We start from the raw sequence: 16,282 nt of genomic DNA, 5'->3' as shown, positions 1-16,282 counted from the left end.
GCGATTTTTCTGCAAATGAAAACAAACATGAGTCAGGAGTAACTCTGAAAAACTGTCCTGACTTGAGCTGCAGTTGCTTCACTCAACTAAAATCTGGCCTCAGGATCCTCATCTGTGCTCAACAGTTCACTCACTGTTATTGCTACATCGCTGCGTCGCAGATGTGGCGTCTCACAGATGTTTTCAGATTTTGGAACTCTTTATAAAAAGGGAGATGCACTTTCCTAATTTTTTTATTTTTTCCCCCCCATGTAGTCTCAGTATTTTCCAGCAAATGCAGAAAGTTGTAGCTGAGATAAATGTCATTTAGAGAGACTAAACAAAATGCAAGACAGAAGTGAAACTTGAACAGAGGAAATGGTCTCCACCTCGCGTTTCAAGTGTCAGTTCACTAAAATCTGAAATAATCAGACTGTAAAATCGTCTAACCAAAATGAGGACTGGAAAAAAAGGGAACGAGGTTTGCAGTTTTTTTTTCATGATCTTTGTTTATTTGCAAGAGCTAATTAAGTGAAAAAGTGGTTTAAAAATAGCCATCCAAATCTGGATGTGGTCCTGAGTCAGTGCCAACCTTTAGACATCTATGGAGAAAGCTTTCAACTGTTTCAGTCGTCCATCTCGAGAGCTATCGGTGGCCTGTGGTACTCGTGCTGGGCTCTAAGTGCTTAAAAGCAGGGGTCCTGCTGCTCAGTACCAGGGTTAAAGCAAGGCCAAAAGACAGACTCTAAACAGCAGATTGTTGGTCACGTTTGCACTGAGAAGTAAACAAAATGCCACTTTTACAGCATCAACACAGTTAATGAAAACATAATTCACGTTTTGTGGTTCTGGCCCAGCCATCCGAGGTACAAACATTTATCACCTTATAAAAACTGCAGTACAAATATGTTGTGTAATCGAACCCGACAGTCATCTGCTTTAATTTGTTCCTAAATGAGAGCAGTCACCGCCAACAGCTGTGAATTCATTCCAGCAATTTTTCTGTAATTTAAAGGCAAAGATCAGTTTGATTCTCATGAAACAAGTTCCACATTTCCATCAGTTTGTTTTCCTTCTAAATTGTTTCTTTAACCATATTCCAGTTTGATCATAAAAAGGCGATTGATCCTTTTTACTGAGACACATCAGTTTGTGGAGCAGTGCCTCAGTAATTTATAACATGGCTCTATCATCTTACTCGTCCCAGGCGATCCTTCACTTTGTTCATGGTGTTGGGCTCCCAGCCTGTCGATCCGGGTCCACCCAGTCCCAGACGTGGACGGAGCCATCCGAGGCTGCAGACAGAAGCGTCCGCGGCCGCTCGGGGTGCCAGATGTGGGAGGTGACGAAGGTGGGAACACTGTCATCAGTCTGCTGTGATGACACTGCGTGACCGCGATGCTCAAACAGCGGTCGAGCCTCCTGCGGCTCCGCCCCCCATAGACGGGTGTTGTAGATCTGAACAACGCCACTGAAACCTGATGAGGATGAAGGCAGAAACTTTAAAAGGCTTCTTTTTGACCCACATTTCTATTCGTTAGGATAATATTGTGCTAAAAGTTCAAATCATTCAACAACTATGAAGTCAAGAAACTGATAACTAACTTATCCACTTACTTTGAAATGGTAGCATTAGTCTGTTAACAAACTGAACTTTCATTTCTGCAGACACCCACATGTTGACTGTAGACTTTAAGCTCCTTGATCATCTTGTCTTTTTGCCTTTTTGTGACAAATTACTATACTTACATCTGATTGCTATAAACAGAGTTGATAATTACAATTAGCACACAAATGAAGGCCTCTACTGCAGTCGCTTACCTAATGAAATGTTTTTCTATTGGTAATCATATAGTCTGCAAGACTGTGCTGCACGTCAGATTCACAGATTTAATTTGTATTTTTAAAGAGAGCTGTAAACCAATATTCATGTCACTGGCTCTCATGCAGGGTCAGAAATGCTAAAAAGGCCCATAATTAATTTGTTATAAGACTGAGGTCACTGTGGCAACGTCTCCAAAAGTATGAAAACAAGACCTTCACGAGCAGAAGCCTTTACAAAAGAGTGATGACAGATTTCTCATTCTCTCGTTGATGCTCAGTGATGAAAACATTTCACGGCGCTTTGCTGCTGGAAGAATTCAATAACGCTACCCTGGTTGAAATTTATGAGTAATTAAATCTGCCAGTACATCCTTTCAATCTTTGGATGTTTCTGTTAGTAATTTCAGAGGCCATGTTTGTAAAACACTTCACTTCCTCCGTGTCTTCTTTTATATGACTGTTCAAATCATTTCAACCAGTCAGCATCTAACCTACGCACATGGAAGACTGTACGCACATGCACCTCCATGCACCTACACAGAACCGTAACTCAATCCTGAGTCATGCTGGGGGCTCCACTGTGACGTGATGCAAATAATGAGGTCTGAGTTTTCCTCGCTGCACTGTACAGAGAGGAAAGCTCAGAACTCTACATTGGAGAGACTGAACAGCCACTTCATAAACGCATGGCACAGCATAGAAGAGCCACCTCCACGGGCAAGACTCGGCGGTCCATCTCCATCTAAAGGTCACTCTTTCGAGGACGCCAATCTTCACATTTTGGACAGAGAAAACCGATGGTTTGAAAGGAGTGAACGAAGCCATTTATGTCCTCTGTGAGTGACCATCTTTGAACAGAGGCCGTGGTTTACGACACAGTCTTCCATCTATAATCCAGTTTTGAGATCCCTGCCCAGACGCCTTAACGCCCACTCACGTCCTGGGCCATTTAACCATTTGAAATCACATGATTTCACATGGCCAAGGTATCACTATGGGTCCACCCGAAACCTTGGCTGATTGTGACCCACAACCATTTTCACACCTTGGCTAAAGTGATTAGATAGAGGATCAATAGGGGGTCCGTTACCCTCTTGCGGACACTCCCATAAGGCTTAAAATCTGGGACTCTCCACCATTTGTGCTTAGAAGTGAAGAAGCTTCTCGGATGAGAGGTGAAACGTCTTCAAGAAAACTTAAAGTCCACACGCTTCACTTTCCAAGCTCCTTAGACTACGATGACCTAGATGACTGAGAACCGTAACAGACAATTTAAAAAATCTTTATCCAAACATTAAATGAGCAATTCACAAGGCAGATCTCATTGAAATCGAACTTCCTCATATCAGACAATGTGTACATTAGCAGCAACAGTCTAGAAATAGATGCTGCTTTGGCTGTTTCTTTCTTAAATGAGGTAAGGCTATGTTATCCTACACAACACATTGTGACACATGTTGGTTATTTTCTGTTCTTTGAAGCGTGACACACTTTTTTTTTTTCCCCCCTATTATTTTCTGCACGAGCCAGTGTACACGCCTGGTTTATTTACACCCATCACTATAGTACTTTTAATATTGCAAAGGCCAACTAGTGGCCTTGAAAGGCTACGGTGATTCATTTTCCCCACAAGTGAGGCTGAAAATGTCAAGTTTGTCCATTTTAATTGAATTCTTTGCCCTAAGCCCGTTCCTCAAACTTGACACTCTTCTATTTAGCCCCACTAAAAGAAGGGCGCATAATGAATATTAACATCAGCTGATTTTTTAAGATGAGTATTTGACATCACAGCTTCACAGGGTTACTGTTGGGTCTTTATAATGTTAACATCAAATTACATCTGGCCAGAGGTCCAAATTAAACTCATTCCACAAAACAATTGGACAGCTATCTATTTTCTGCAGCTTATCCAGGTCTTTGTCACAGCACCACTACTCTAACCAGAGTTCTTCATATCGGTCCTTCTCTTAAAAGTAAATCCAAACTCTGAGCTGGTTCCACAGAAGAGGGTCTTGAAAGCTGAAGGCTCTGCCTCCCATTCTACCCTAGGAACCACGAGTAAGCCCAGGCATCCTGATAATAACAAATTACAGTAGTCCAGCCTAGAAGTAATAAGTAACTAGTTTCATAACATCACTCTGAGACAGAATATTTCTAATTTTAGAGATATTGTGCAAATAGAAGAAAGCAGTTCTATTTATTTGTTTAATATGTGTGTTGAAGGACATATCCTGGTCAAAAACAACTCCAAGCTTCTTCAGTGTTACTGCAGGCCAAGGTAATGCCATCTGGAGTAAGTGTCAGGTTAGATACTATATTACAATAACCTCAGTTTTTTCTGAATTAAAGAGCAGAAAATTAGATGTCATCCAAGTCTTTGTCTTTAAGACAATCCTGCAGATTAACTAATTGGTGTGTTTTATAACGCTGTGTGTCATCTGCATAGCAGCGAAAATGTATGCTATACCATCTAGTGACACTGCCTAAAGGAAGCATGTATAATGCAAAAAAAAGAATTGGTCCTAGCACTGAACCCTGTGGAACTCTATCGCTGTAACAAAATATTATGGTCAACAGTATCAAATGCTGCACTCAGGTTCTAACAGGGCAAGCACAGAGATGAGTCCACTGTCAGAGACCATAAGAAGATCATTTGTAACCTTTTCTGTGCTATTATGAACTCTGAAGCCTGACTCTTCAAATTAGCCATTCCTCTGAGGATGATAAGTTAGCAGTTTTACTACTCTTTCAAATCTTTTTGAGATAAAAGGTAACAACAACAACCACAACAACAACCACAAATTCTCACAGCAATGAAAAACACCCTGATTAATAGGATGTCAAGAAATTTAATTGTAAGTTATGTCATTTTTTTAATTTATCAAATTTATCAAATCTAAAGCTCACTAATTAAATTTGTCAGTTTGAACAGAGCCAAGTATGCTGCTCATCACTGTTTAGCTGAGCTAAGCCAATGTAGTTTTCCTAAAGATTGAAGTTTCTGCAGATCCCGAGATTAGTACAGAAACATCATATAATATACATCTGTGCAAGTGTGACAGATTACTTAGTATTATTTAGTTAATCAGTGTGCAGATAAAACAGGGTTTTTCAGCGTGATCACTTACAGAAAACATCAACATCTGAAAAAAACTGTTTGTATAAACTGACCTGACACTGAGATACAGTCATCCAGTGTTGGAGCCCACGACACTTTGACATCGACCTGGCTGCAGCGGCCTGGTGTTTGGACGTCTAGCTGAGCCTGACACCCCGCCCCTCCCAGATTTCTCAAGTCTGAAACCACCGCCTGTCCAGACGAGGAGACTCTGATGACCCTGCGGCTGGACGGATGTGGACCTGCAGCGCCATCCGTCCACCAGATGACAGACTCGTCTGAAGATGGTGAATGTGAAAGCTGAGGAGGAGCAGACGTCCGAGTATCGGCAACGTAAACACTCCCGTTACAGCAGCCGGCGAGGAAAACCGTGTCACTCACGAACTGTAAGGAACTCAGAGGATCTGCTGAGTCGGTCTCTGTTGGGACAAAACAACGCAAAATGTCTCAAAACACACATTACAGAGAGATTACATACTGCAGTCTGCTGCAGAGATTGTTTTATGACTAGAACATCAGTGTTTTCAAACTGAACAGCTGAGGAAACCCCCAGCTGAAAGAGCATTTAATGGCCCTCCTGCTGCAACAATTACAGGCAAAGTGCTCAGAAACAAAAACATCAGGCTGGTCGTTTGTTGGCCTTGTTTTGGTGCACTGGCTGTGCATAATGATCAGAAACAAGCAGAGAAAGGACTGTGGTGAGGAAACTGCTAACATTTGATAATATGCAGCGTGCAGCGAAGCAGTGGTTACTACTTCGGAGCATCTATAGATCAAATGGTTCATGGGGAAAGAAAAAAAAAGAAAAGAAATCGGCCCTGTTCAGTAGCGTATAAACTTCAGTCATTTCAGTCTTTATGTTCTGATCATACACAACATGTCTTAAAGATGCCAGAATCATTGTATTTTAGCATAGAGAAAAATATTCCTTTAGTTAAGATGTGACGGAGAATAACTATTTATGTACTTGGCACAAGTTTAAGGAAACTAAGTTAAACAATGAAAAGAATTTCTGTTTTGTGAACTGTTCCACGCCTTGTAGCCTCACAGTGACGAGGTCCTGGGTTTGAATCCACTGGCCTTTGCATGTTCTCTCTGCCTCTCCACATACTGCAGCTTCATCCCACAGTCAGAGACATACATGTTAGGGTGACTGGTGATTCTAAATTGGCCATAGATGAGTATGAAAGGTCCTCTTTCTGTGATAGACTGGCAACCTGCCCAGCATGCACTCTGCCTATCTCCCTCCGAAAGCTGGGATGGACTTCTGATGCTCTACTGCAGGAGCAGACCGGTGGATGGATGCACGCTCTCTTTGATGCCAACTTTTTTTTTAATTTTTGGGAACCATGGAACATTAATTATCGTTTGCTCACTTTACTTGTATTACTTCCAGGCCTTAAAGCCACAGTCTCACCTCCACTCAGAGCTTCAGCAAACTATTTTTGTGTGGAAAAATAAATAAAATAAAGCAGGGAAAAGAAATGGAAAGTTACAGATCTTCCTAGGGGTTACAGTGGGTGGCCTACAACATAATACTGCATCATAACACAGCTCAGCCTTTCTTTCTAGATCAAACTTACTTAAGCGAGCCACAAAAGAATAGCAGGAAAACATCTCCTGGCTGCACAGAAAGCTTTTGTCCTCGCTCTCCTCAGGAACACATGCAGTTTTTTTTTTTTCATCTTCATGTGACACTAAATCTTAGATGTCCTTCACAAACAGTGATTGTATCCCAGTCCAACTGTAAGCTCAATAATTACACGGTTTTAAGAAAAACTATACGTAAAGAACAGTTTCTCTTTTCATTATAAAAACTTTACTACAAATATGATTTACATTAGTATAGTATTAGTAGGAGAGACAACCAGTTTACCAAAAGTAAGAATACAGTTAGATTTTGAGCATAAAACAAACCACACAAAGTCACTTTAATTCTTTCACGCTGCCATTCACGATTAGTCTCGATGCTGATGGAAATCTGAATCTAGATTATATTTTCTTGAGAAAGAGTAAGACTTTGTCTCCCAATTTTTTCTAAGCATTTATGACATTTCTCAAATTTCGACATCTCACAACAGTGAGATGAACAGTCTCACAAAACTGCATAAAGCACCACTTCGACTTAAGTTTTCACCTCTACTTAAATAAGACACAAACTAAACCAATCTTATAGTCTCCATGCTCACAGGCGAGCGTGAACATAAACTGATAACTGTAAATGTGGGGTTACCCAGTTTATAGAGAGTCTCTCCTGATGTGAGTTCAGTCAGCTGGACGTCGCTGATCTGAGCTCCGTGAAGAACTTGTGGTGCTGACGAGGGTCGAGCTGCGATCCTGCTGCCTCTCTCTGAAGCACTCCTTTTCCCTTTAATACTTCCTGTTCTCCTGATCACATCTGTCATGGATGACAAGGAAAAGAAAACCAGTCACACTGTCAGAAGTGCCTCACCACATTTTATAATTATTCCCTTTACCTTGTTTGCTGTAAACCAGGAAAGGGGACCTATTATTCCCTTGTGTATTTTCTTCCTATATATGCTATTACAATAGCAAACTCTCATATTAAACACAGTTAAAGGTCAGAAATTGAAAGCGTACGTGAAGTGAAACCCCACAAGACCAGGCTTCACTGCTCTAATCTCGTCAAAAATCTTTTTTAACTTGCATTAATTGGTGGCGATGTCTGTCTAAACGTCACTTTCATTTAAATTAAGACAGTCAGACACGTGAAGTATCAGGTGTCAGGAATCAATTTGAACCCTGTAACAGTGGTTGGGCAGTCAACGTCTGACCACCTTTCTGATTTCTCTCAATTATTATTGGTGAACAATTCAACACAGGAAATGTGCACGATATGATACAAATACTCTTCTCTCAGGTTAGGTTCCCTCCTATATTTGTCTTCTTTGGGCTACAACAGAAACAATTTTAACTTCAATCTATTTCAGCAAAATCTCCCCCCCCCCCAAAAAGAAAGAATTGTATAAATAAATATTGAATTCAACAGGAAAAGTTTCTTTTATGATCTAGTCTGTTATGATTCAGTGATTTTTACTAGTTAAGTCATTAACCTTGAATAAAACAGGTTCATCCATTCAGTGAGTCGTCTCAAAACAGCTTCTGTAGATAAGAGTTACATTTAAAAAGGCCTTGAATATTTTTTATTGCACTCTGTGAAAAGTTATCATAAGTGAGAACCTTTTTGCATTTAGATGAATACATTCAGCTCATAATGCCCAGAAAATCTGGTGCTTTTTGTACTGAGATCATGTCACTTTAAATTCATATCACTGAAAATCACCGTTAATCACAGCGATGATTTGCAAGTTTTTGACTGATTTTAAGTGAGCTTTTATTCATAATTAGTTCTTGGTCTTAATTAATTTTACTGGACTGCTGTTAAGTTTAATTTTATCTGATTCCTATTCTTTTTCTTGGTTTTAATTTCATGTTTTTTATGCTTTGTTCTGGTTTATTGTTAGTTATCTGACCTTATTTTTCTCTTATATAAAATGTTTTAGGTAAGTGCCTAACTTTTGTACTTTGAAATTTTAGGGAAATCACACTCACCGCTCTCTTCTCCTCCAAGGTCCCACACCTGCAGGTCGGAGCTCAGCCCGTCGTTGGTCACAGCCCACCTGCCGAAATAACAGAACGTTAATCAAAAGGCTGCGAAGCTACTGATTATATCGTCCCCTCACATTTACCATCAGATCTAAAGATCTACACAAGCACTGACTCAAACCACCTATAACAACTACAAAACACAGACCCTCCACACTGTGCATCGCACCATGATGTACGATATGTCACCTCTTCTGTTGCAATGATTTGTTAAAAGTTAATTATTGTCATTATCAGCTCATCTAGAAAATGTTTTTGTAAGTAATTTCTTAGTCTAAACAAGTTTAATACAATTATGATGATTTTTAGACAACTGAAGAATTGTACGTTTAGGATTTAGGCTTAAAACCTTTAAACAGTTCATCAATAGTCTGAATTGCTCTTGACTGACCTTCTGTACTTTTATAAATCTGTTAATGTGTTAAATACGTGATAGGTAAGAATAATAAACTGAACTGTAGAAAATATAAAGAGTACCTGAATAAAATAATTTCTGTGCTCCAGCCTTGCTGGGTGCTTTTCAGTGTGCCTTTTTTGAAGAAGACCTCTTTTCATTCATTATTCCCCAAAAAGAAGCTTTGAAACCAAAGTTTGGTGCAGGAAAAGGCATCGTGTGGATTAGAGAACCTTGGAAAGAGTGAAGCAAGTTTCTCTCCCTGAAGTGGGTCACAACCAGTGTTTGATGAAACAAAGTAACAGTACTCCAATTACTGCCTTGTTTGCAGTTTAAATAAGCAGGTAAGCACTTTTCAAAGAATTAATCAACAACTGTTAAAATGTTACATTTTTCTGCTCCTGAATAAAAGCCTGAAGGATCTGCAAAGTTTCTGTCTCTCCCCGATTTCTTGGGATACAGCCGTGAGCTTGGGAAATGTTGTATTTATTATTGTTAAGGAGTTAATTTTCTCAGCAGATAAGGCTGTAATCTCACAGATTACTTTATAATGGAAGTAAATTGTAGACTGTAGTCAACTGAGTTGTTTCCTTAACCCTCCAAATTATATAGTTGTTAAAAGTGTATAACCCTACCTATGGTAGCCTCTGTAGAACAGACATGTTTTAGTCAGCAGAGAGATCAAAAACGTTGGATACAGACTGTACGCCATGTTTGGACTGGCTCTGCAGAAGAGTTTTTGCCTCTGTTAGGAAGGCTGTCAGTCCTCCGTTTACCTCAGCTGTCAATGCTGGCTGATAAACATTCACCAGTTACAAGTTTTACAGTCTCCTCCAGAGGAAATGGATGTGGATGCTTCTTAGTCCAGTACAGGCCAATAAGTCAGAGAAGCTCACTTCTGATTGATGACAGCTAAACTGAGGAGAGTAGTTGAGGATATACTTAACTGTTGGTTGCACTGCTGTTTTTCCCGCTGTTAGCTGGTGTTAGATGCACTTCAAAGAGATTTTCACTAATATTAACTTATAACCAGCTGTTGTTCTTGTGTTAAAGCCCAGACTTCAGTTCAGGAGATGGGGCTTGAGGTGAGGAGGAAGAGGATTATTTTTAATTAAGTCGTGTGTCTCTTTCCTTCCCGTTTTCATTTCTTTTGTCAAGTTGACCTTTTCTCAAGTGATCAAACATATCTTGAGTATGAAGGTGCAGGTACGAATTTTAGTGTCGCTCCACTGCACCGTAGGAATGCCTATGACTTCTCTTCTCCTCTGCCTTTGTCACATGCGTAAAGCAGTTTTAGTCAGAAGTGAAGTCCTTAGTGGCTGCTACTACAAATACAGGGGAGGAACATGGCGGTCTCCACAAGCTGCAAAACACTCTGTTGGAAGTTGTTTCTATTAAATAACCTCAAAAATGACTGGCCGTACCTTTAATGTAACATGTTACTTATAAGGGTAATTTATCCAGCACTGGTCTGAACTCACCTTGTTCCAGGGATGTGTGTGAGGCAGCGAACCGGACCATCTGTGAAACCACCATGGGAAACTTTAAAATCCCGTTCTGCGCAGAGACTCTGAACACAACAGCAAACAGGAAAAGTTCAGAGTAACATCTGAAACGCCTCCTAGAGAAAAATAAACTCAAAGTTTGGACTAATGTTCTGATTTTTACCTTATTTTCATCAGCAAGAAGTTTCAGCGGCAAGCGAAGTTCTAAAATTTCATTTTTGGGCTGACTATAGCCTGCGACACAGACGCCTACAAACACACCAAAAAAAACGATTAATACAAATGATTTGGCTAATGAAGAAAGAGCTGAAAAGCTGTCTTCTATAACAGCAAAATCAGAACCATGTTCTTCAAGCCACATCATCATATTTTAAATTATTAGATCAACTTACTCTTCCCTGACGTCCACTCGAGGACCTGGGTGGGATGTTCAAGCTGATACACATGAAGGTCTTTGTACCTGAAGGAAAAAGGTTTGTGAATTTCTGTATAGAGTTTAACATAAAATACAGTGAAACTTAATTCTGACATGACGTGGTTTTGAGCGCTACAGTCAAAAGTGAAGGTGAGCCCACCTTATGTTTGTTGTACTCACTCACTCTATAAGATTTTAAAAAGTATAATGAGTTAAAAAGGTTTTTTTAAGGAATTCAGAAAAATATAAATTCACTCTGCTTTAGTTTTATATGCAAACCTTTCAAAAACAGCCCTACAGCTACATTCCTGATGTTTATTTAAAGTTGTTTGGTGTCTCCTTGCAAATGTCCATTTTACTGTGCGCCTTCTCCTTTGTATGTAGTGCTGTTTGGTATTTATTCCTGTTGTCTAACTATTTAGTCCCTGTGGAGCACCCAGCATGTCGTTGATCATGTACAATAAAGGGATACAGAATCGTACTGTTTAAAATATAGGCCTTTTAACCGCGACACCAGACTTCATTCACAATTTATGATATTTAATATTTTCTGTCTACAGAATCAACGCGAACATTTTTCTTTTTACCTACAACTTGATTCCTACAGTCGAGACATCATATCATATAATTCGTCTAGATTATAAAACTCGAATTCGCTAAATTTATTTTGAAAATGAATCACACATATAACAACTCTTAAACCACGAGTAATAAGTGTAGGAGATGAACTAATACAATGTGACAATTTGAAGCTTATTTAAATTTTAGGTGAGGTATCCGTAAGCCGAATTTAAATAAATTAAATATAAACATAAATATATTTAAATAATGTTTTGTTGTGGTGTTTATTAACAATCTAAAGCTGCTGGAGGGTAAAATGCCTAAAATTAAGAGTTTGCTTTGCAAAGCTGGTAATGTTAGTTAGCAAGTAGTAATAAAAATATAAATTTGACGGTTCAACCAAAGTAAAAAGTTTACTCACGTTTTCAGTGACTCGATAAACCAGTCATCTAAAATATCCTCAAACTCTGCATCTTCCATCTCTCCCAACAGCTCCTGCAGGCATGGGTGCCGCTGCTCATCCACCACTTCCTGTTTATTTCCCTCTGCTTTTTATTCTACTGCTTCTTATCTGCATGAAAACTACACCGCCACCTGCTGGTCTGGAGGAAGCGAGCCTCAATCTAAAGTAACATATTAAAGTTTAGATAGAAACAAAATAACAGCAGGGTCTGTTCTAGCTTAATCCGTTAAACAAACAGATGCACGAAGCAGACAATCAAGTACAGAGGCCTGTGCAGCTGAGTAGTAGCCTAAAGGTTGCTGGTTTGAGTCCCTGTTCAGATGCTGACATGGGCTCCATATGAGCTGTTTTTGTACTCGATCCCCACACAAAATAAGCAATAAACAAATATCTAACTGAGCTGATATTCAAAGCACTAATTTGCTTGATTCCATATGCAGCTTTCTACAGCCTGAAGAACCTCTTGGTCCTCTTGGTATCCCTGGCACAGCTAACACAGCCCAGCTTCTTTAACTTTTAATTTGATATTTTAGGCCAATGCAGTCAGAGGCATCCTTAAATATCAAGACTCTCCTTATTGGTTTCAGGCTTTACAGCAGATGGCATCTACATGCATACAATTAAAAGATAAAACAGCACACAGGAATAAATTTGAATCACCTGATATTCGCTTGTTAAACTGATTCAATAGAAAACAGTAATTTTAGATATTTGAAGATGAACTTACAGTAAGTTTTGCATCCCAGCAAATCACTTGTATTTGTATAGTGCCAGTTCACAACAAGGTGGCTGATGTTGTGAGGTAAAGACCCTACAGTGTTAGTGAGAAAACCACAACAATCGATCTCCTGTGGGTAAGCACTTGGAGGAACCAGGTTCTGTGTGGGGTGGCAAAAGAAGAAAGAAGAAGGCGAGCATAGAGAGATGAGGTTAAATCAGGGGACGGCGCAATCATGAGGTTGGTGGTTTGATTCCCAGCTCATGCAGTCTGTGTTTTGAAGCGTCCGTGAGGAGCTTAAAGCTGCACTATACAGTGCTGTGAGGATGAGCTGATGCGGCTTGCAGTAAAAAGCTCTTTGCTTAAGTAATAAAGGGGTGAATATATATCAGCCCATTTTCCATTTATTAACAAAACTCAAAGTCTCCAGCATAACAAAAAGGATTTCGAGCCACTGGTCTAATGCGTGTATGGTAACAGTCATCTCAAGGAGGCCCAAACAAGTGTTTGAAGACAAACGCAGTGGACAGTCGTGCTTCATATCGAGGCACTCTGACAGCACATTTATTGTTTGCTGCCTTCAGATGGCCACAGAGGCTTAATGAACTGAAGACCCAGCATTTTTTCCAAACAGTGCAAAGCAGCTGTCATCAACAGACGCCCTGTTGTAGCTGCCTTTATTATAAAATAACATACAGATAAAAGAATTGGAAGTCATAAAAAATGCCAACAGTGCGTAACAAGGAAGCACAGGAAATTACCAAGAGTCTCAGAAGAATATTTTCAAGACAACTTTTGGGATGTTTACCCTCCTCCAGCCTTTAAGCTGTGCTTCCGGTTGTCTCTATCAGACTAATGAATGCAAAATAGTTGAGAGCGATTAACAGATTTTGAATTTTGCAAATAAAGCGCGATGTACTGAGGGAATACTTCCCCCTTTATCAGAGCAACAGAGCAAAAGTTTATTTTGATAATGTGATTAAATGAAGCTGCCAGAAGGAAAACGAACCAAAAACAGATGTTATGTTTGGGATGCTGGGCGTTTCTAGTTAAATGATCAAATATTCAAGCCCTGAGTGCAGCTTATATTTGTCCTCAATTTTCTCCAGGACAGCAGCTGAAACCTCATCAATCCCACCATGCTCAAAGCTTCATCTCTCCGGCTGTTGTTTGCCGTTTCTCCTCCTCCTCAGCAGCAGTGCTGTCATTCTGTTCCTCCGACTGTCTCACAGCAGAGAATCTGAGTCACATTTCGACCTTCCATTTCTGCCGTCACTCCTTGAGAAACAAGGGAGTCCAAACCAGAGTCTGTACAGGACAGTGAAGACGTGCGTGCTTGCATACAGAGCTGCAGGAACTGTTTGCTCTAACAAAATAATCAGTGAGAGTTATTTCAAATACTTCAGGTTATCATGTCTGAATCCTCATTTAGTAAGCCACTAAAATATTAGTCTGTCAGTGCTTTAGATATGATGAAATGTGTTTTTTATCAAACAAGATGTTGCTGACAGAAAGTGAGGAAAGACAGAGGTGGCAGTGGATTAAAGTTACAGAGGTGAAGATGAAGAAGATGAAGCTGGGAGAATGGAGAAAGGAAAAGGAAGAGAAACCCCCTGTTCAGCCTGAGCTGAATCAGCAGCTTTCTGTAGACATCGCATGCTTTCAAATCCAGATGCCACTCTTTGTCTTCCCTTTCTCCCCCTGCCCTTTTTGCCTTATTTGCCTCTTTTTCTTGTTTTTTCAGCTGTTTCTTTTTCTTCTTTTACTGCTTACTTTGATTTTTGTCAGTTGTTTCTCGACCTTCCTCCATTCTTTCTTCTTTCTCAGCTGCTTTCCTTTAGGTTATTTCTTTTCCTGACTTTCTTTATCCTGGTCATGTTTCTCTATGCGAGTATTTCTTTTCTTTTCTCTTTCTGTCACCCCCACTCAGGCTCTTCTGTGGTGTCCTGGATTTCGCTGGATCAAGGTTTTGTCTTTTTTGAACATTTATAATAAGCCCACGTGTCCATGTCCAGTATTTCACTGCCACTTTTTACCTCCTCCTGGCAATCGCTAAATGGATTATCAGCCTCTGAACTGGCCCTCCTGCTGGTTGTCCAGCAACTTTTTCCTTTCCATCCACCTCCAGCAATGTGGTCAGCGTCACACTCCTCTTTGTACAATGATACCATCTCGTTTTTTTTCTGTTTTCAGTTCACATTCACGCAGGCTGCTGCACATTGTGAACTTTCTGGCCAACATCTCTTTGATGTGCTGCATGGCTTCCTTTCTTCCCTCTTTTAATTGGCAATTTTCAGCCTGAGTGGCTTTAAAGGCTTTTTGCACCTCCCTGTTGATATTTTGTGGAGCAGTACTCAGGAATCCTCCTTTGCATATCCAATTGTTTATTTAGAAGAAAGGCACCCAAGGCTACTGGAGATGGGGTTGTGTAAATCCTGACTCCAGGAATCATTAAAAGGGCATCTGATAAAATGTATTGATTGGACAGCGGGAAGCTGCGGGAAACAAATAGTCTTGGGTGTATATCTGACGTCACCTGCTGAGATTCTTTTCATTTTTTAAGCTTATAAATTTTACTCAGCAGCGGCGACTGAACACTGAGTTTCATGAGTCAGTAAAACAGTCACACATCGCTAAACACATTTAACATATTAAAAAACCAGCAGCCACATGCTTTCAACAAAGAGCAGCCTGTTTCACATTAGCTGTCACTGCTGAGTCTATCACACCACAGAGATGTGAATGGCCTCTGTCCCAAAGCTGTTGTTTCACACTCGCAGCAGGAGAGCCTGGGTTTTCCTCAGATACGATAATTGTTGGACAATATATCAGACGAGCCGGATAACTGCCCCCGGCTGAGCGTCAAAAGGATCCCAGCAGGTCCTAATGCTTTCTGCCAATAAGCAAAGACAATAAACAGTGTGCAGAATTTCTTCACAAACTGTGGTGTGAGGAAGACTGCTTTACCAACATTGGTTCACAAACAAAGAGGTTTGGCAATACTGAGTGACAGCATGCAAGAAAGCAAAGAACAAGTGTTTTTCAGTTTTCTACTGATGTGATTGTTCCTCTGACAAAAGAATGATGCATTACAGAAATAAATAAAACTATTTATTTACTTCTGTGATATTGATTTAAGTCCTTATTTGATAAAATATTTTGAATGAGAAAAGGGGCATTTTCGTTTCCAGCCAACTCTGTCTCAGATGGTATTCTGTATTTGATGCCATCTTACATGCAGTGATTCTTTAGTTTAGGGGGGATTTGCTCCATTTCCTTTCCTGCTTGTGAAGAACTCTTCCAGCTTGTTTAACTTTTTTAGTCTGGTGGAGGTGGGATCCACATAAGAACTGTGAAATACTCCAAAATAAAAGTGATCTCCTTTCTGTTACTTTCTACAGGCCTTTGTAAAACCATGAAGGACTCTGTTGCAGGTTTCTCAATCCTGTCTTACTGCTCTTGCAAGTCAAGTGCATGATGGCTTAAGGTTGAGTCGAGCCCAAGTTAACAGCATTAAAAACATGTTTACAGCCAGGTATCTATGGTTAGTTCCCCTCACTGCAACTATATAGTGGGTGTTTTTTCTGTTAAATCCATCCATCTGGACACTATTAAGGCTGACGCGTAAGTGTGTGGCCTTTTGACTGACAGGTATACCAGCATAGAGAGCTGCGTGTT

At 40.1% G+C, this 16,282-nt stretch overlaps 1 protein-coding gene across 1 annotated transcript; it reads right to left on the bottom strand.

Moving 5' to 3' along the window:
• Positions 1 to 468: 468 nt before the first annotated feature.
• On the bottom strand, positions 469 to 12,003 carry wdr73 (WD repeat domain 73). Its single transcript, XM_005750812.2, has 8 exons — positions 11,845 to 12,003; positions 10,840 to 10,907; positions 10,611 to 10,696; positions 10,424 to 10,512; positions 8,495 to 8,562; positions 7,155 to 7,319; positions 4,975 to 5,340; positions 469 to 1,457 (listed from the first exon to the last, which is right to left on the bottom strand). Exons 1-8 carry the CDS (start codon positions 11,901 to 11,903, stop codon positions 1,204 to 1,206), a joined length of 1,155 nt encoding a protein of 384 aa, XP_005750869.1. The 5' UTR covers positions 11,904 to 12,003; the 3' UTR covers positions 469 to 1,203.
• Positions 12,004 to 16,282: the final 4,279 nt, after the last annotated feature.

This window comes from Pundamilia nyererei, unplaced genomic scaffold, assembly GCF_000239375.1.
Source record: "Pundamilia nyererei isolate P.nyererei 1_Seehausen unplaced genomic scaffold, PunNye1.0 scaffold00289, whole genome shotgun sequence".
Classification (NCBI taxonomy): domain Eukaryota; kingdom Metazoa; phylum Chordata; class Actinopteri; order Cichliformes; family Cichlidae; genus Pundamilia; species Pundamilia nyererei.
This window is presented reverse-complemented; position numbering and strand designations above follow the sequence as displayed.